This window comes from Argentina silus (genome assembly GCF_951799395.1).
Source record: "Argentina silus genome assembly, chromosome: 19".
Classification (NCBI taxonomy): Eukaryota; Metazoa; Chordata; class Actinopteri; order Argentiniformes; family Argentinidae; genus Argentina; species Argentina silus.
The window spans coordinates 7417716-7438991 of record NC_139673.1 but is presented as its reverse complement, the minus strand read 5'-3'; the positions used below and the strand labels follow the sequence as shown (position 1 = coordinate 7438991).

Sequence of the window (21276 nt, the reverse complement as noted above, 5' to 3'; positions counted from 1 at the left end):
TAACTGCATTGAGACTGGTGAGCTACTCTGAACCTCAACAGAGTCACATAGGTCTACATATGAGGAGTCCACTGGACTGTCAACTGAAATGTTAGCGACACCAGTCAATAGGAGCTGCAATTTCAACCCACTTTGCTGACACAAATCACACAAATATCTTAATTGATGTGTTTTTATTTTTCACATGCACCGCTAAATGGGAGCTTGGTGTGCAATATTGAATCATCCTCCAAAGGTCTCATATCCACAGTCTAATGTTCCCCCCTCCAGGGATCTGCTAGCTACATAAAGCCGTTGTTGGTTTTTGATTTCCAATAAATTATCGTACGACGCCCCGTAGGCCCATCTTTTTGTGTCACTTTAATGAAGGCGGAGTGGTATTTATACATAGCCACAGGCTTCCACCTTTCATTCTATGTAAGGAGAGAATAGACAAAGAGAATCACTTAAATCCGTCCTCTGCTGTGTACATCAGGGGAGGCTGGTGGAGGTAGACATTGGAGGACGGGCTTATTGTAATGCTTGGAATGGATTTCGTCGTCTACTTTTGAAAAAGTGGGACCACAGCATCATTAATCATGGTGACTGATTTAAAAGCAGTGATATCCCATCTTAGATGTTACAACAGAAAATATTCGGATGATGTCCAAATTAGTTTTCGCCGCCCCATGTTGGAAGGAAACCATCATAAATCATGGTGATTGATTTAAAGGTAGACTCTGGGATATGACTTCATAGAAAAACAAGCGGGGCGACGGTGCCACAAAGAAACGGAAATGCAACAGACTAGAGAATAGAGCGTATTGTGACAGAGCGAATATACAAAGTAAAAAATCCAAATCCAAACCAAAGACATTTCAGAGAAGGTAGGAAAAGAGCAGAGGGCAGTGAAATGAGTGGACGCTCTCATTCAATCTTGTTCACTACAATATCTTTGATAGAAGTTGCTCTGTTTTCACGGGACGTGACGTCAAATCCCAGAGTCTACCTTTAAGCTGGGATGCCCCATCTGTGAGGATACACAGTGGTAATGTTCAGTTGTTTGTGTCTCTCTCCTCTCTCAGTCAGCCACCTGTATGGCTTTGGCCTGGTGGATGCAGAGGCCATGGTGGTGGAGGCTAAGAAGTGGAGGAGTGTTCCTCCCCAGCACACCTGCACCAGGATGTCTGACCGACGCACCAGGTGAGGGGAGCACCATCGTCATCGCCAATCTGCTGAATGGGGCTGGGAATGTTTTTATATATTTTTTATTTTCACAGGGAGTCCCATTGAGACCAAGGTCTATTTTACGAATGAGCCCTTTATACACAATTTACAACAAATACAAAAATATATTATAAAATCACAATCAGGAAAAACAATCCAATTTTTCAACAAAATCTTTAATTCATACCATAAATGTGATCATCTATTAATTTAAGGTGGTACTCAAGATTTGTGTGCGTAACTCTAAATCTTGCATTGATGTCAGTGAGAAATACAGCTACAGTTACAGTACACATGCGGATCTCGAGTTCCACCTTTAGACTGTCTATTACAGTAAGTGGCGAGTCAGGCGGGCCCCGAAACATTTTCGCTTAGAGCCCCATAATAGGTAGAGCCGGCTCTGACAGGACTACACACCAGGACTGGCCAACCCTGGTCCTGGAGTCTCAGGCCCCAGCCACACCAAACTACCAGAAAACGTATACAAATGTATCCGTATGAAATCACTATCCGATTTGGTCCATGGAATTCGGACGTGACTTTTGAAACAACCTAGTAACTGAACAATGCAACCTAGCAACTCCAGCAACCTTGATTCTGATTTGCTAAACGGATGAACGGGCTGTGAAAGTTCAACTCCTTCAAAGTTTTGTATGAAATGGACACGGACAGACCCTTGTCATCACCGTTGTCCGTCAACGGATGACTCCCATAGAGAAACCATTGGCTCAATCACTAATTAATGGATAGCATAGTTTGGTGTGACCGGGTTTAGTTCCCAACACTCCTTTAGGACTTAGGGTGAATTCTCATACTTACTCAAACACTCTTTATCCTATCAATCTAATCACTGGGCATGAAGGCACCTAAGGCTTTTGTACCAGAATACAGTACGTCAGCACTAAGTGCTCCGATTTTTCCACTTAGTCTGACAGTGTTCATGTTCTCCATCCTTCATCCTCTTATCTGAGACACATGGGGCCAGAGTGAGCATTGATGAAGTGTGGTGTATTACAATTAATCTCAGGGGTCATAAATTCAGTCCCTCTCATCATCCCATCAGCAGCGGCTGGTGGAGGTAGAAATCTGAGGACGGGCTCATTGTAATGCATGGAATGGAATGAGAAATGGTGTTTGATACCATTCCTCATTCCATTCCATGCATTACAAAGAGCCCGTCCTCTGATTCCTACCTCCACCAGCCTCGTCTGCCTTCCATCCAGCCCTCACTTCACTTCAGACGTTTTAACACTCCTGGCCTCAACAGCCAAGAGTTGTGATGTATTCGTCATAAATCCCAAATCTAATATTTGAAAACTGAATCGGTTGATAATGCCCTGTAATTAGAGTCATTTATTTTCATCAAGAGGCCATTGTAAGTAATTGGAGCATGTCTAAGTATTATGAGCTCATACCTTTTATAGGGAGAGCGGCGCTGGGATTCAAAGGAGAGGGAGAGGAGCATAACGTGGCGTGGCGTCGGGGGCTTTTATAAGCATATAGAGGCGCTGGATATGGCAAAATAAAAAACAAAGTAGCTAACACATGATGAACTTATGTACCCTTAGTGGAGAGCTTTGATAAAATCCAGATATTCATTAATTCTTCTTCTTCTTCTTCTTCTTCTTCTTCTTCTTCTTCTTCTTCTTCTTCTTCTTCTTCTACTTCTTATGCTGAAAATGAGGCAGTGGGAGTGGACCCAGCGGGCTAGAGTCTTGTGAGGTCTGGCTTGTGTGTTGTTGTTGTTTCAAATCTCCAGACATGGAAACGTCTTGACGATCAGAGTTGTCTGTCGTCACCCAGACTGTATTTATGGGGATGCCCTAACAAGTTTCAAATGTCAAATGAGTCGGTTTATTCTAAGTGTTTCACAATAGTGTTTCTCAGAGAAAGAAGAGTACAGTATGTGCTTTGTTGTGTTTTGATTTTTTCCTGTTCTGGTGTTTCTTGGTGTTAGAGATTAAAGTGCATCCATCTGGAGTGATGACCGACATGCACTTGAGGGAAACAAAATGGCTGTTATTTGTTTACGTAGGGCTGTGAAGATGTCATTTCAGAACCACCCAGAGAACTGAATCTGGCAAACGTTGGGCCAAAAACCCACTCAGACATTAGTCATTGACTGATACGAAGCCACTTTGCATTTTATGTTTGGGCCTATTTCAAAGATCGTTGGTTTTTATGTTGCCAGAAAGAGGACAAAATCAAATACTCTGTTTCCATTCCATGATCTGAGAAATGACCCCTTCTGAGTGCTCTGCCAAGCCCTATAATGGACCGAGCTGAATCATGTTATCATCACTAAAGTGCTGTTGCGCTTGCCACAAACTGGGGTACACATTTTATGGTTGCGCGGGGGAGCTGAGCTTTACGCTATGCTCTGTCCTCTTCTTCCCTGCAGTGGTGATGCAAATGTTCCATCATGAAGGAGAAGGGTTTTCTCATATGTTTACAGATGAGGCTCCTGAGACCGGTGTGTGTGTGTGTGTGTGTGTGTGTGTGTGTGCACACATGTGCTTGAGTGTGTGTGTGTGTGTGTGTGTGTGTGTGTGTGTGTGTGTGTGTGTGTGTGTGTGTGCATGGGCGCGTGTGTGTGTGTGTGTGTGTGTGTGTGTGTGTGTTCTCCATGCGACAGAGCCTATGTCTCCCCAGCCACAGAGAAACTTTGAGGGGATGTTAACAGTGCAGAAAGCTAGTTTGATGGGTACTGGGGGCATCTGAGAGGCAGTGGCGATGGTTGGCAGGCTCCAACCCTATTGTTTTACAAGGGAGTCCATCAGCCTTTTGGGAAGCTGTCACTGGTGCAATAAAGACTTGCAATGTTGCCTGCCGTTTGGCCCAGTTCATCAGTTAGCTAATGATTTGTGACTGTAATACAGTTTCATGTTTGCTGTTATGAACTGTGCCAATGCTGCTGTGTGTGTGTGTATGTGTGTGTGGGCGGGCGCATGCAAGCGTGTGTCTGTGTGTGCGTGTGTGCTTGTTTACGTGTGTGTGTGTGTGTGTGTGTGTGTGTGTGTGTGTGTGTGTCTCCACTGTCTCTGCCAGTAACAGCAGTGTCGTCTTCTAGCAGCAGCCGAGGCTGTCGTTTCCAGAAAGATGAGCTCCGGTCCTTCTCCTCTTCCTGATAGTCTTTGGTCGGTGACGAGCCTCAGGCTTTCACAGGCTTTCACAACAATAACTCATTGACTCAGCTCCTACTCACAGAATAACATGGATGTGTGCAAGATGAAAGAAGATTTTTTATTTGTTTTTATTTTTTATTAAACCTTTATTTATGCGGGATGTCCCACTGAGACCAAGGTCTCTTTTTCATGGGAGCCCTACTTACATTAAAATCCATTACATTAAATTAGCCAACTACAAACAATGCATTACATTAAATTAGAAAACATTACATTAGCCTACATTACAAACAATTACACACAATTTACACAATATCATCAATTAATACACTCCTCAATGATACCTGACTTTGCCTCCAGGACACCCTGTTGAGAGAAAAATACACCTCATTGTAGCACAGATAAATATGGAGTATTTGTGCCTGGAGCCAAACTGCTCAAGGCACAAATAAAGAAAGTTCCAGTTTAAAAAGCCTTCATTGTTCTGGCAGAAATATGTAATCAGAATGTAGTGGAACAATCAAAATGCTAATGTTTATAAGAACCTTCATCATGGTGCTTATTCAGTCAGACTATGTGCTAGAGTATGTGTAATGTATAATGTAGGTATGTATGTATGGACGCACCCACTGCAGACTCGAGGCTAAGAGGTGATTCAATTGGTTTGGACGGTTATGAGATTAAACTCATGAATAGCTCTCTGTGTCTGCATGTTTATGATAAGTTGCTCGAAAGAGACGTGCAGGAAATCTCAGCTCATATTCCAGTCAGTAGCCAAGATGTGTGTCCCCTAAACTGCTGTGCTCACTCTAACAGAATGGTCTGGAACACGTGACTCTTTTAAACTCAATGTCAACATGGATTAATGATCAACAGAGGAGAATGATTCAACTATTCCGATACTACTTGGTATGTAGGACCTACTGTACTGGCAAATCCATATCTGAATCCGGCTGATGAAAGTCAAACAAAGAATTGTGTTGGTTGAGGGCTATCTGATCTCATCCTACCTACAGAGGGAGAGGAAGCAGGCTTTGATTCTGACTGGTATATTTCACACATTTGGTCATGAACAATAAAAAAAGGGCAAAAAACTGGAAGGAGAGAACAAATTGATTCCTCTTTCATCCATTATCTACAGGGTGTTAATTCTTCTATCTGTTCTATAGAGGCTTCATATGCAGGGGAGGCTGGTGGAGATAGAAATCAGAGGATGAGCTCATTGTAATCCAGGGAATGGGATGAGGAATGTCATGAAACACACGTGTGTTTGATGCATTCCTCGTTCCGTTGACATTCTATTGACATTTCATCCACACATTCCTCATTCCATTCCATGCATTACGATGAGCCCATCCTCCGATGTCTGCCTCCACCGGCCTCCACTGGTCTTATGTCATGGCTGTGCCCGGAGCAGGAACATTAGGCAACAAACCGCTACCCCGTTCTAAATCGACCCCTAACCCCTAGTGTAAACCCTAGGCCAGTGTTGCTTTTCGATTCTGGTGCTGCAGAGACCCACAGTGTGCAGGCTTTTGTTCTAGCCTAATTCACATAACACTGATTTCAAGTCATCTAGATCTTGTGTAGATCTTGAAGGATTGGTTAGGTGTTAGAAAGATGGTAAAGGTTTCCACCTATCCCAGACAGAAAGGTGGAGCTATTACCCAGTGGAGGCTGGTGGAGGTGTGTTTGACACCATTCCTCATTACATTCCATGCATTGCATTACAATGACCCCGTCCTCCGATTTCTACCTCCATCAGCCTCCCCTGCTATTACAATGTATCGCATATCCATACAATGCTTTCCAAACTGCAGAAGTGTCTTTGGGGTCGGGGGTTAGTGATCAGATCTGGAACTGCACACACTACGATCTAGCCTCAGCTCACCCCTAGAAACAAAAAAAAGCTCTAAAAACTTTTCGAAACACTTCTCTCAAAAAACTTCAGTCTGAATTGTGCATTCTGTGGTTGCATATGTCAATGCTCTAACCAAATCAAGTTGAATCCATAATTATGTCCTGTACGATCATTCATGCCAGTAAGTGTTTATGCATGACTCGCCAATCAAAATGTCATTATCTAATGTTAACCAATTTAGGCAAGAGCTGAAGCCTCCTGAATGTGTGAGTCAAGTCTGGAATGATAAGTAAGGATTCGATTATACAGGCTGCCGATCTAACAAGGATATGCATGACACTCTGGTCCTGCAGTAGGCAACGTGAGCTCAGCTTTCATCACTGATTAGTGATTGTTTTTTTCTAGCGACAGTCTGTCCTTCAGCGCACACACACACACACACACACACACACACACACACACACACACACACACACACACACATGCACATGTACACACACACACACACACACACACACACACACACACACACACACACACACACACACACATACACACACACACACACACACACACACGCACGTGCGAGAGAGGCCTGTCAGCCCACAGTTAGATTTTCATTAGCCTGGAGCCGGAGTGAATCGATTGGCTATGCTGATCCATCCCCGTCCAATAGAGGAGTGGAAAATATCCTATCAGAGCATTGAGGAGCAAGAAAGATGAGCAGAGCATGCATGCTTGGTTGTGTGTGTGTGTGTGTGTGTGTGTGTGTGTGTGTGTGTGTGTGTGTGTGTGTGTGTGTGTGTGTAAAGTGTTTCTGTGCGGGTATGCATGCGAGTGTACTGTATGTGTGTGTTATGTGAGCTTATGTGGCGTGGATGATGCATGTTTTGGACGTGGAGAATAAAATCTGTCCAAATCTGAGTCATTGCCTCTCCATCTGTGGTTCATCTAAACCAAGCAACAGTGATTAAAGGCTTGTAGATTAGTGGTAAGCAACACTCCCAGTGTGTTGCCCTGAGTAAACACTGATGATGTTTCTTCTTTTCGTTATGTAACAAATATGATAATGAATAATAATAATAATAATAATAATAATAATAATAATAATAATAATAAATATGATAAAAGACGCTTCACAAAAAGAAGTGAACGGTACAGAGAAAAATAAATGAGGACAAATAAAATAAAGAAAAATATAGCTATGCTAAAGAGAGACAGAGTGGGGGGGGGGGTACTACGGAGGGGCAGGCGGGGGGGGGGGGGTACTACGGAGGGGCAGGTGGGGGGGGTACTACGGAGGGGCAGGCGGGGGGGGTACTACGGAGGCGGAGGCGCAGGCGGGGGGTGTACTACAGAGGGGCAGGCGACATGGGGATTTGGAGGGGGCGGGGGGGTGGGGCCATCAGTATAATTGAGAATAACGGAATAATAGACTTCAATGTTATTAGGGCAATTAAAGAAACTTGGCCTACAGACTTAATTAGTTTATTGGTCTTTCAGCACAATTACAGCTTCTTACTCGAATTACTTACTGCTATTACAATATAAAACATCAATGTTCTCATCCTGTCCCCCCCGCCCCCCCTTTCCCTATCCCTGTCCCTGTCCCCCCCCTTTCCCTATCCCCGTCCTTGTCCTTGTCCCTGCCCCTCTGTCCCCCTTCCCCCTGTATCTTTCTCTGTCCCTGTCCCTGTCCCTGTCCCCCATGCCCCTGCCCTTGCCCCTGTCCCCTGTCCCCTGTCCCCTGTCCCCTGTCCCCTGTCCCCCCCCGTGCCAGGTATATCCGTGCGGACCAGAGCCTGAACAGCACCATCAGCTCCTCTGGGTGTTCTGAGCAGCTGGAGCAGCATGTGGGCTATGTGGAACACGTGGTGGTCCGGGTACTGATCGTCCACCCACGCCGGGGCGACCTGGAGATCAACCTCATCTCCCCCTCAGGGACGCGCTCACAGCTGCTGGCTAAGAGGTGAGTGGAACACACACATGTAAACACACATGACACAGATTTTTGGCATTTAGCAGACGCCTTTAAGTGAATCATCTATCCAACAGTCATCATAAGACAAAGTAATCAATGCTCACACCAGGGGCCATAGGCAGTTGTAATGCCAGTAGGCTATTTTTTTAATTTTTTAATTTTTTAAAATTAATTTTATTAGCAGGAGAGAACTTGTACGGGGGGGTAGCGGGGGTGAAGAGATCTCTAGGGTTGGGGTTAGGGTTAGTTTCGGGGGGGGTAGTGAGGGTGAAGCGGTCTTTAGGAGGGACTGTTAAGATGTAGCCTGAAGAGATGGGTCTTCAATCTACGGCGGAAGATCGGAAGTGACTGCAGTCCTGACAAGCTCATTCAGGGAAGCTCATTCCACCAGCGGGGGCGCCAGGACAGTGAAAAGCCGTGAACCGAGTGGCGTGTAGGGGCAGCGGTGCCCTCATACGTACATCAGGACACACAAGCATGTACGGTACACGGTCTACGCATAGCACACACACACCCTTATAACACCCTTATAACTCCTTCAGGGAGTCATAGCTACTGGCGAAGAGGTGGGATTATGCACACACCAACACACACACGCAGGAACGCACGCACACGCACACGCACACACACACACACACACACACGCACACACACACACACACCCCCTGGGGTCCCCTGGCAGTCTGAAGGACACAATGATCTCTTCGCTCAAATCCCTGTCAGACTCAAGCAGCTCTTCTATCACTCACAAAAGTTTGATGGTTTTGTTTTCCCCACGCTCCCCCTCTCCTGTCGCCTCCTCCTCCTCCTCCTCCTCCTCCTCCTCCTCCTCCTCCTCCCTCTCTTTCTGTCTCTTGGGCCTCTGAATCTCCTTGTTGATATTCCCCCATAGGGCTGTTTAGACTGCTGTTACAACCATCCGCGGACCCCAGCCATTGTCATTTTCATGTCCTCATGAATAAAACGAGAGAAAAAGTTTTTGGGAGTGTAGATGAATATTTTTTTTTTTGGTCCATTTTATGTCTGGGGAAATCTCAAAGTCTGACATGAAATGTGATTGTGAGTGAGAGATGGAAGGCCAGACTCCTTTTATTTCACTGGGGTCCTAATGATGTGTCAGCTTCAAACGGCAGCCTCCCTCCAGTCAAGGGCACCTCCGGTCCCTTTCTTATCCTCCCTGTGCCTCTTGTTGTCATGACATTGTCTAGGAATACTTTGGTGATGACTGACTAATTTCCTTTTTAGATTTCTGTTTAATTGACTCCTTCCATCTTAAAAGTTTGTCTCCACTGATCAGACACCTGGGGCCCTGTTCAATCAGAACGAGCGTGCATAAGTTGTCCCAGGGCTAATGCGAAAGTGTTGTTATGTGGAAATTTAGAAAACACACACACACACACACACGCCCGCCCGCGCGCACACACACACACACACACACACACACATACACATCTTCTCTCTCTCTCTCTCTCTCACACACACACACACACACACACACACACATCTTCTCTCTCTCTCTCTCTCTCTCTCTCACACACACACACACACACACACACACACACACACACACATACACATCTTCTCTCTCTCTCTCTCTCTCTTTAGTGCATGACACGATATCTTACAAAGCTGTTCCCCCCAACTTCCCTATTACGAGCACATTTACTGATCTTGGACGGCCATGTCTCTTGGCTCACTCCTTTCTGCAGGGCTGAACTGATAAAGAATCCTCTTCATTACATCGACGGCTTGCCAGGAAAGACATTTGCCTTGAATTAGAGCTGAGGGGTAGCGCTGTGGTCAGGACCTCATAGCCCCATCTATTAAAACAATTTACCACCCCTGCAACTGAGGCGGAGATTTACCTTTTAATTTTCTCCCAATGGCATGGAATGATTCAATTCCGCCCCCCCTCCCCCCGCGCCCCCCCCCCCCCCCCCCATCCACGTAAGGAAGTAAAAGCTTGCAGATTGCTTGTATATTGTACAGTTATATACATGGCTAGCATAGAGTCAAGCCGTTTGGACTGACCCAAGCTCATTTGCAGCTTGGGCAGGTTGCCAGATTGAAGATGTACTGGGCATGGCTGTAGCTGATTATCCTCTGTGACAGCAAGGGTGGGGGGTGGGGAGAAAGAGGGGGATTTTGTAGGTCTAATCAAACTGCGAGCAGTTCAAAGGGAAAAAATTCTCCCACCCCACCACTGAAGAGAGGAGTTAGCTAGCAGGGCCCATTCGCTCTACCTTCACGCAGCATGAGGTGAGAAGACAGGCGAACAGACAGCCCTTGGAACTCAGTTCCAGTACATCTGTCGAGCAGGTAGATGGAATATAATAACCAACTACAAACAGATGCCCGTGATGCAGAAATGTAGAATCCTGCTGGCAGAGGGTCTGACCCCCCCCCCCCCCCCGCTCCGTTGGCATCCAGGCTGGCTGTTATGTATTCACAATATGGATGGAAATGAGTTCTGATTGGCTCTCCCTCTGTTCTGGATGCTGGTGACGCTGGACCGTGGCAGTTCACCCAGTAGAGTTGGGAAAACAGGCTTCTGAAACAAGCCGATACGGTTTCCCCTCCTCTATCGCAGAAACACAGAGGCAAAGCTGAGAGAAATGAAACCACTATGATGATACTTGAGCTCATTGAAGTGAATTTATCTCCTGACTGCCGCTTTGGAGAACCGTATGCTTTCAAAAGTTTGTCTTTAATTAATTCCTTAAAAAAAAAATGAAAGTGAATACTTTAGGATTTTTCTTTGCAAGACTGAGAAGTACAAAGGACTAAGATTTTTCGTTTCTTTTGCTTTGCTGAGTCTGGTAGCTAATTGCTTCAGCACTGCAAGTCCACTCTGACACAAGAGATGGTAGGGCTCCCAGTAAATGAAATTAAAACTTTTTTATATCTTTTTTTTTATTTCTTAAGCTGTGACTTACTTTTTCCTCTCGCCCTCCCTCCCCCCCCCCTCTCTCTCTCTCTCAGATTGTTTGATAATTCCAATGAGGGTTTTAGGAATTGGGAGTTCATGACGGTTCACTGCTGGGGTGAGAGGGCCGAGGGCCAGTGGACCTTGGAGATCACTGACTCACCCTCCCAGCTACGCAACCCTGAAGTGCTGGGTAAGGGTCAACAACACACTCACACACACACACACACACACACACACACAAACACAAATCAGAGGTGCTGGATGATCAATAACACATTGACACCAGCTCGCCTGCTCATCCACATAACTCAAACAAGAATTGCTGAGTAAGGTCAATAGCATATGCATACCGCTAAACAACCTCAGGTGCTGAGTAAAGATCAAGAACAAACACATATATACACATACACACACACGCACGCACACACGTACGCACGCACGCACGCACGCACGCACGCACGCACGCACGTACGTACACACGCACGCACGCACGTACACACGCACGTACACACGCACGCACGCACGTACACACGCACGCACGCACACACATACACACACACACACCCTCTATGCCGATGGACTTATATCACAGTGGCAGTAATATATTCATCCATCATCCTCCTCTGGCTTAGGCAAACTGAAAGAGTGGACCCTGGTCCTTTATGGCACCTCTGAGCACCCGTACCAGTCCCATGGTGCCCAGCACTCACGTTCCAGGATGCTGGAGATCCCGAACCCCAGCCGTGAGCCCAAGGGGCCCGAGCCGCAGACCCCTGAGACCCCCGAACACACAGAGGAGGAGGAGGAGGAGTACAACGGTATGGGGAGACACAGGCCAGATCACACAACTTATAGCCCTGAGAGAGCTCTGTACAGGAACTCTTCAGGGGAGGCTGGTGGAGGTAGAAATCAGAGGACAGGCTCATTGTAATTCATGGAATGGAATGAGGAATAGTATCAATCACATGTGTGTCTGTTTAGAGTGTTGAGATTGGACTGTATGTTCTCACAGACAGTGATGGGATACTGACTATGCTACATGCTATGTATGGGAGTATGTACGTACAAGTATGTGGTGTACGCCATTGTATTTCTACACATATGACAAATAAACTTGAACTAACAAATGACCTAACAATGTGTCTGCAGGATATAGGCAGTGAGATAGCGGCAGTATAAGACACATAATATGGATGGTGAAGCCGGTATGATCTCTCACACTATGAGAGATGTGTGTGTGTGTGTGTGTGTGGGTGTGTGTGCGTGTGTGTGTGTTTGTGTTTGGTCTCTCTCAGGGCCGTGCCATAGTGAATGTGGGGACCAGGGCTGTGACGGGCCAGACGCTGACCACTGCCTCAACTGCATCCACTTCAGCCTGGGCAGCCTCAAGACAGGCAGGTAATAGAACCAGAGGAGAACCCGGGATGTACTGCAATATTGCCATGTTAAAGTGGTACTTCACCGATATTTTACCTCATATTCATTGTCTTCAGTCCAATACCAGTGTCTCCATATGTCTACAGTGTCTACATCTGTTTTGTAGTCAAAAAGATGAGAGAAAATATCTGAACGAAATTACCCCCTATGATGTCATTGGGGGTAAACAAGCTAAATATGTAGACACTGGTATGGTGCTGGAGATAATGAATATGATGTTAAACATCTTCAAACACTCACTCAATCTACAACATGATTTGCATTCTACTGAGGAGTTTCAGATCTGTGCAGATGCAGAAATAGAGAGGATGTCCCTTTGACGGTATCGATTTTACACGATAAGACCTCATCTTCCCCTCCTGTAGGACGTGTGTGAGCCACTGTCCGCTGGGTTACTACGAGGACGCGGACGCTCGCCGCTGCAGACGCTGTCACAAAGGCTGTGAGAGGTGTGTGGGCCGCTCATCCACCGAGTGTCGGTCCTGCCGCAGAGGGCTCTACTACAACCCCCTCAACACGTCCTGCTCCGAGACCTGCCCCCCGGGGTACTACGCTGACGAGAGTAAGTTCAATAGAGACGCTTGGCTAACGGCGCTAGGTTAGCTTAGCACTTGGGTTAGCTTAGCCACTTAGCATTGCTCTTCAATCTGCACTGCTATTGGTTGAATCAGATTTGGTGGTGTTATTGCTTGCACACACTGCAGCTCTCCAGGGATGGTGTTACCCTCTACAACAGGGGAGGCTGGTGGAGGTAGAAATAGGATGACGGGCTCATTGTAATGCATGGAACAGAATGAGGTATATATATCCTCATTCTGTTCCATGCATTACAATGAGATAGTTGTCCGACTTCCTCTACCCTAGTAAGGACTGCCTCGTGGTAAAGGTTAGAATAGGGGGTGGAGTGATCTGTCGCTAGATTCAAAGTTCAATGCATTCTGTTGTCCTGGCATAGATGTTTACTGATGGGACTGATATGTGAGTTCATGAGGTGATCTGAGAATCACACACACACACACACACACACACACACACACACACACACACACACACACACACACACCTACACACACCCACACCCACACACACACACACACACACACACACACACACACACACACACTGGCGTCTACAGTAAATGAGCTCCATCTGTACAGAGCTGAAATGCCCTCTGTGATCTGAGAATGACACACACACACACACACACACACACACACACACACACACTCACGCACACACACACACACACACACACACACACACACTGGCGTCTATAGTAAATGAGCTCCATCTGTACAGCGCTGAGTTGCCCTCTGGGGTACAGAGACCTCCAACCCATCTGGACCCTCTTATCTCTCTGTCAGGCATGTTGGCTGATGCTGTGTGTGTACTGTGTGTGTACTGTGTGTGTACTGTGTGTGTACTGTGTGTGTACTGTACTTGCGTGAGAAAGTGTCTGTGACATGAGAAAGGGTTTGAATGGGATGGCAGGCTCATTTCAGGTTTTTTCATGCAGGCAGACAGATGTTTGGATGGTGTTTTATCTCTCTAAACCCTCGGAGCTTGCCAGGATTGAGTTGCGTCACTGCGTCAGACTGGATGGAGAGACAGAGTGTGTGAACGTGGGCTGTGTAAGGGCTGTTTGTGTGTTCGGCCTGGGTGGTTAAATAAGCACTCCTCTGTGTCCTGGGTTACGAGTTCAACTCTCTCTCTCTCTCTCTCGCTCTCTCCCTCTTGCACAATATTTCTCTTCTCCTCTTCTCTTCTCTCTCTCTCTTCTCCGGCTCTCTGCTCTCTCTCCTTTTTCACTCCCCCCTCTCTCTCTGTCTCTCTCTCTCTCATATATATATATATATATATATATATATATATATATATATATATATATATATATATATATATATATATATATTTCACTCCCCCCTCTCTCTCTCCTCCAGTTCAGAGACAGTGTCTGAAGTGTCATGAGACGTGTATGCGCTGCCTGCGTGACTCAGACAGGTGCACCGCCTGTAATGAAGGCTACAGGTATGAAATACAATAGGATCATAATCATAACGGTCACCATAATAACAATTATGGACTGAAGGTAGCGCCTTTACTCATCATACAAAGCACTTTACATTGTATGGGGGATGACTGGCTGTTATGAATATATGAACAAACGTGACTTAGTTATTAAAACAAGTTTTTGTGTGCAGTCTGGCAGGGATGACTTGTGTTCCGGAATGTTCCAACGGAACCTTCTTCCACCTGGAAGAGATGAAGTGTAGTCCCTGTCACACCTCCTGCTCCACCTGCACAGGTAGGTGTTCCTGTCATCGGTATATTGTTGCTGGTCCTCTCCCGCAGGTACATGTTCCTACAGTATCATAGGTATATTATTACTGGTCCTATCTCACAGGTAGTTGTTCCTATCATAGACGTATTATTACGGCTCCTATCCGACCGTGACTCTGTGACATGGCACAGTAAGGCCACAGGAAGGTCACAGGAAGGTCACAGGAATGTCACAGGAATGTCACAGGAAGGTCACTCTGACTGTTTTAGAGGTCATTGACAGCTGACATTTGACATTGACATTTACCAGAACTTTAATGGGAGTTGGAACACCTATTGAATGAAAAATTGGTTAAAAATATGAACATTGCCATTTCTTGTAATTAGAACCCTTGTAAAAACTCGACACAGAAATTAAAATCCAAGTCTTGACTCACTCACACCTCAACATTGCTATTGTAATAATGCTATAATTGACTAAAAGTGAAACGTTGATTTTGAGGTAAGTAAAGGTCAGTTGCCAGCTCTACTTATCTGTCCTAGTGAATGTGATAATTTGGCATTGACATTTCACGTCTGTGATTTGTACCCATGTCAAGTTTTAAGTAAATTACCCCGCTGATTTACATTCATTAGATCAGACTAATTATGACAGCAGTGGCCAGGTCTGTGATGTCACCTGCGGTTGGCTTTGGACTCAGCCAATACTATTGACAGACACTCAGGCACGCGCTCTGGGAGGGAAGGCGCAGGGATTAGAATAACAAAATGTGTCAGTCTGCCTGTGGAACAAATGAACTTAGCCTCAATTCCCCAGACAGAGGTGCTTATTACTGTTGAAGAGCTAAGAGTTATTTCACCTCTGGCCACAGACTGAGAACGATCGTAATGAGAGGGAGAAGTAGAGAGAGAGAGAGAGAGAGAGAGAGAGAGCAAGAGAGAGAAATAAAGAGAGAGACTGACCGCAAGAGATTGAGAGAGACAAAAATCAACATAGATCGAGATATATATTCGATCATTAAATTTCACATTTTAGATATTTAGCAGCATGTGTCTACTGTATATTATTAATGCTGGACAGGATTAACTGAAACCTCTCTCTCTCTCTCTCTCTCTCTCTCTTTAGCTGTGAAGTGGGGACTCATATAGTGTTTGATGATGTGACACATGATTAATACTCTATATCTTTGTTCTCCAAGCTACCAGAAGAAGTATGCTAGTTAGCCATGTCAAATGTTAGCACTATTATATTGCACTAAAGTTACACAGGAGCCCTATGTGATATCAGCATGAAAACATGAAATAATTATGATGTCAAGGCATGGTTGTTGCTTATTCTGTTCTCCTTTTCCCCCACTGACTTTGAATGGAACAATAGCAAACTTCTGGTCTCCAGTTGAATATTTTTTAAATTCCACAGTAAATATGTGTCTCATTTTACAATCGAGGAGGGTGTATAGTTTGATGTTGTGAATGTTTGTTGTAGTGAACAATTTCATCATTTCCTTTAGAACTTGGAAAACTCCTATAGAACTGGTAATCCTAAAGGGCATGAAGACCTGTGTGGTAAATTCTCAGCTCTAAATACTCCAAGCCTCTTCTTAGAGTATGTCATCTTAGCTGTATCTGTTATATATTATTTAAAAGAAAACAGACCTCTAGCTCTATCCAAACTCCTAATCCAGTCAGATAGCTATTATGCTCTCAATGGGAGACGAAAACTCACTTAAACCTGGCTGCTCAACTCAGATGGTTTGATGTGGGCTTCCCAGTTTGAGTTTAAAGGCATAGTTGTTGCTTATTCTGTTTTTGATCTCACTGTCTCTCCCCCCCCTCCCTCTCCTTCCCTCCCTCCCTTCCCTCCCTCTCTGACAGGTCCTGGTAAGGAGGAGTGTATCCAGTGTGCCAGAGACTACCTGCAGCAGGAGTGGAGGTGTGTGCAGACGTGTGCCCCGGGGTACTACTCAGGAGAGGCAGCGGGGTCCCCTCAGAGGATGTGCCGCAAGTGAGTCCCTCCTAACGGACATCTCCCATTCTGTTACATCAATGCTAAGGCTAACTAAACTAAGATACATCAATGCTAAGGCTAACTACACTAAGATAAATCAATGCTAAGGCTAACTACACAGACTTCTAGGGAGCTGTGATGATGCTATCATCTTTTATGAGCAAAAATATCAACGAATGCACGGACGCACACACGCGCACACACACTGTTAGTTGTTTGTCGTTTTGGTTCAAGCTTTAAGGGATAGTTTTGTTTATCCCCACAAATATGTTCATACCTTATAGAAGTCTAAAGTTGAGCTGAGTAATTATTCCACACCATCCGAGGCTGCCATACACTAGAAGAAATCTACACCCTCCAGTCCCAAATGAAAGGAGAAAGATTAGCAGGATCTAATTAGATGGAATTAGCTTGAATTAGATGGTGCCAATCTCCCCTTATTCGTGTGGGAATGAGGCCTGCACTATTTCTTTTGAACTTTGATTTGGTGGTAAACTACCCTTTAGCTCAGTCCAACATCATTAGGCTTTACAGTGCCTCTTGTCATTAGTGTTTTGAGCCTCATTGTGTTTGCTGTGGGTGTATTTGGGGATGGCAGTCTGTGTGTGTGTCAGTGGGCAGGCCAGGCCACCTCTGAGGGGGGCTCTGAGGTCACTAGACAGGGGCAGTGCCAGGGCTTAGGTCATCTGGTAATTTCATACTCTCTCTGGCCTCTCCCTACTGGACTGTACTGTATCTCATATTTTCTCAGTTTTAAACTCATTCTCTCTCTCTGTCTGTTGCCGTTTCTCTCTGCATTATTCCTTCCTCTGCCCTCTCTATCCTCCATCTCCATACCATCTCCAGCTCTCTCTCTCTCCCTCTCTTTCTTTTTTTCCTTCATTCTCTGTCTCTCCCCTCTATATGGGACATGTGGTCAGTGCAAGTGGCCATCTGGGTCTCGTTAGTGTGTGTGCGTGTGCATGCGTGCGTATGCAGTGTAAGCAATTTGTCCCCAAAACCCTTCAACAACAAGCCAGTCCCAAACCCCCCCAAAAGAGCCAGCAGGGACGCGCTGGCCCCTCAACCGCGGCTCCATCACTCTCCTGTCCACCCAGGCAGTGCCCCATCACTCCTCTGTCCACCTAGGCAGCACCCCTTAGCCATCCCATCTGCTGTCCCATCTCAGCCTAACCCATCAAGCCCCTGCCCTATCTGATCTATCAGGTTACTGCCTCGGCAGGCTCTGCCCTATCAAACCACGGCCCGAGGCTACAGCCAGCACTCTGAATGCAGGGCAGGTTGTAGAACTCCTCTCTCTCCCTCCCTCCCTCTCTCTCTCCCTCTCTCTCTTTGTGTGTCTCTGTTTGTGACATTTCACTACTGCAGTGACTTATGGAGGCAGTATAGTCAGGTAGAGCTGAATACCTGCACCCTTTCTCCTCTACACCCCGCTCCGCCCTCCGCCCCCCCACCCCCCCCCCCCCCCGCCATGCTTCTGTTTGTTGCCTCTTTTTTTTCATTTCCATAATTGCCTATAAATCAGCGCCGCGGTACAATCTAGGAGGAACAACAGGAGTGACGGGGGGCGTAAATCTCTCACCTGCGCCACCGCCAAGAATTGATGGCAGCATCAGCGTCCCTTTAGCTCACAGTAATGGCAGAGCATGGGGCCGCGGCGGAGGGAGAAAGCTGTTTTTGACACGCAAGCTTTTTATAAATCAGCTCTGTGGTTTATAGACGCCGTCAACAGCAAATAGGAGCTCTTAAAGAAGGTCATGGTTTGCGATTGCATAGGGAATGGATTCTACTTCCCTCCCTCTCTCTGGATAGCGAGCGGGCTGCAGGAGAGGAGGAGGAGGTGGAAGTGGGAAGGGGAGAGTTGAGGAGGAGTAGGAGGAGGAGTGTGGGCGGCTCGGGGCAACAGCAGCAGACAGCAATAAAATACCTGTAAAGGCCATGACCCAGAGGTGCAGGGGCAAGGACAGAGTTGTACTAATGTGTACTATACAGTAGGAGAGAGAGTGTAGAGAGAGGGAGGGAGGGAGGGAGGGAGGGAGGGAGGGAGTGAGGAAGAGAGGGAGGGAGGGAGGGAGGGAGAGAGAACCACTTACTGTCTGACTGTGGGAGGCTGGAAGAGGGTTGTAGCTTTGGCTTGTTGGAACTACATTGTTGGGTTCTGTTTACTTAAAGTGATACTTTTGATAATTACAGTATTCAATACTGATTCAAGGGCACAACAAATCACTTCTTACTAATCAGCATAGCCAACTTTACATTTCACCCATCTTGATGAACTCCCCACTCCCTCTCTCTCTCTGTCTCTCTCTCTCTCTCACACACACACGCACACGCACACGCACACGCACACACACACACACACACACACACACACACACACACACACACACACACACACACACTTAAAGGGCTGTCAGTCTGTGGAATGACCCGCTGCCCTTTTTTTCCCTTGGCCTGCTTTGGCAGGCTCATCCATAACTAAATATTCATCACATGATGCTACTGTTATTGTTGTCACTGTCTTGTCACTGTCAATTATTCCACACAATATTTGAAATGTTTACTGTTTACATCTCCCTCTCTCTGGTAGCAGAAGAGGCCAATTGACATATTTTCTCAGTTTTAAAGCTGTTCTCTACCTTCTTTTTGGTACCCAGGTGCGAGGATAATTGTCTCAGTTGTGACGGCCCCGGAACGACCTGCACCAAATGTAAAGAGGGCTACAATCTGGTCAGCAGGACTTGCTTTGTGAATGCCACGTGTAACAACGGTGAGTTCTCTCATTGGGTCCTCACACAAAGGACAGAAATAGCGGTCTACGTCTTCACCCGCAATTAGAGAGGTAACAATCTCCACGCTGCATGCAGAATAGATTGCTGCCACTCTTAACAATGTCCTAGCTGTGGTTCATGTCACACGTATCTAATTTTTCTCAATGCGAGTGAAGCAAGTGGTATGTCTGAAAGGCTCTAATTGGCATTAACTAGCGCTTCTCTTTCCCCTCGAGCTGCAGTAGTTAACGCTAGCCCCGCCAGGCTCCCTCTCTTTCCAGAGCAGTTCCCGTCTGTTAGTCAGCACACCTGCTGGATCATTATAGCTGGCAGGTTTACAGTGTGTGAAAATGGCCCATAATTGAACTGGAGACGTTTTTCAATGGGCTTTGTCCCTCTGAAGTGCTGGTATTTGGAGCTAGCCGTGGTATTTGGAGCTACGTTGGCTCTAATGGATTTTTGCGTAGAGGGAATTAAACTAGTATTCATCTTCGACGCGCAAGAAAATTAAATCAATTTCTGATAATAATGGAAACAATGAAGAATTGGGTGATAATTGAAAAACTCCATCTTTAATAGGTCATTTTGAACAGTTGTTTGGGCATAATGAGTGTTGCATGGTGGGGGTGTACTGCATAGTATTTCATATGTGAGAGTTAGCATTAAAATTGCTGCATCCAGACATTGTTTACTTTTTCCCTGACACATTCGTTATGGCGTTTGGCTAGCAGGATGGCGTCAAGGACAGAGAGAGCTGCTACATTGGACAGATCAATGTCTAGCCTGGATGTCTCACTGTTTCTGCATTCAACAACGCTAGCTAGCTAGCTAACTACATCATGGTCCTGGCATGACAACAACAGTTGGCTGGAGCAGAAACTGCCTGGCTCCCAGGCTACTTGACTCTCGGTCTGAGGTCTGAGGGAGGAATGACTGACAGAGTCTAGCTTGAACCCCCTCGCTAAGCCACTATCCGGGGGATTTAAAGCTATAAAGTTGGATGTTTCACATAGGTGGCCATAGAGAGGGGTTGTTAAATGCGAAAGCAGCAAAATATTTGTTTGTTCTGCCCAAGAGCAGTGTTTGTCCATCAGGATGCACTCAGCAGGGTGTGAAACATACGGTATATACCTGCCAATGAGGAATGGTGTGTTTGATACCATTCCTCATTCCGTTCCATGCCTTACAATGAGCCCATCCTCCAACGTCTACCTCCACCAGCCACCCCTATGCCATATACTGTATGTATATGCTTAGAAACGCTGCCCTTATTCAAACTCATGTTTCCTCCGCATTGCCCCCCTCCCCCTTCACCACCCCCTCCCCCCTCACCTTTTTTGGTGCCTTTAGGAAATGTTTCACGTACAGATTCTCTCACAATAGGTTTTTTCAGATTCACAACTTTCAGTTTGTGGCCCACGAGGAGCTCTGTTTAGTCTCTGGTGGTGTTTCTCAATTGTGTGCTGCGGGGAGAGGATGTGATTTGGGTTTGAAAATGCTGGGGCCTGTGGCTGTCTGTGGCTGTCTGTGGCTGCCTGTGGCTGCCTGTGGCTGCGGCTGCATAGAGCTATAGGAGGGAAGGGAGGGGGGGGCGGGAGGGGAGCAAGCGAGGATTGGCAGACTAACAACAATGTTGCTATGAGTAAACACTGCCCTGTATGGCCTGACTGCGCTCCCA

The 21276-nt window shown here is 46.2% G+C and overlaps 1 protein-coding gene across 1 annotated transcript in view; it reads left to right on the top strand.

Annotated features, from left to right (window-relative positions):
• The window catches only part of pcsk6 (proprotein convertase subtilisin/kexin type 6), a gene marked incomplete at its 5' end in the record, with an annotated part of 45492 nt that overhangs the window by 23056 nt on the left and 1160 nt on the right, over positions 1–21276 (top strand). The window contains 10 exons of the mRNA XM_083690851.1: positions 1065–1182; positions 7973–8161; positions 11156–11292; positions 11735–11920; positions 12398–12500; positions 12905–13101; positions 14480–14567; positions 14741–14844; positions 16695–16824; positions 19485–19597. Of these exons, the coding sequence (XP_083546977.1) occupies positions 1065–1182; positions 7973–8161; positions 11156–11292; positions 11735–11920; positions 12398–12500; positions 12905–13101; positions 14480–14567; positions 14741–14844; positions 16695–16824; positions 19485–19597 (1365 nt within the window). The remainder of the gene's footprint in view (positions 1–1064; positions 1183–7972; positions 8162–11155; positions 11293–11734; positions 11921–12397; positions 12501–12904; positions 13102–14479; positions 14568–14740; positions 14845–16694; positions 16825–19484; positions 19598–21276) is intronic.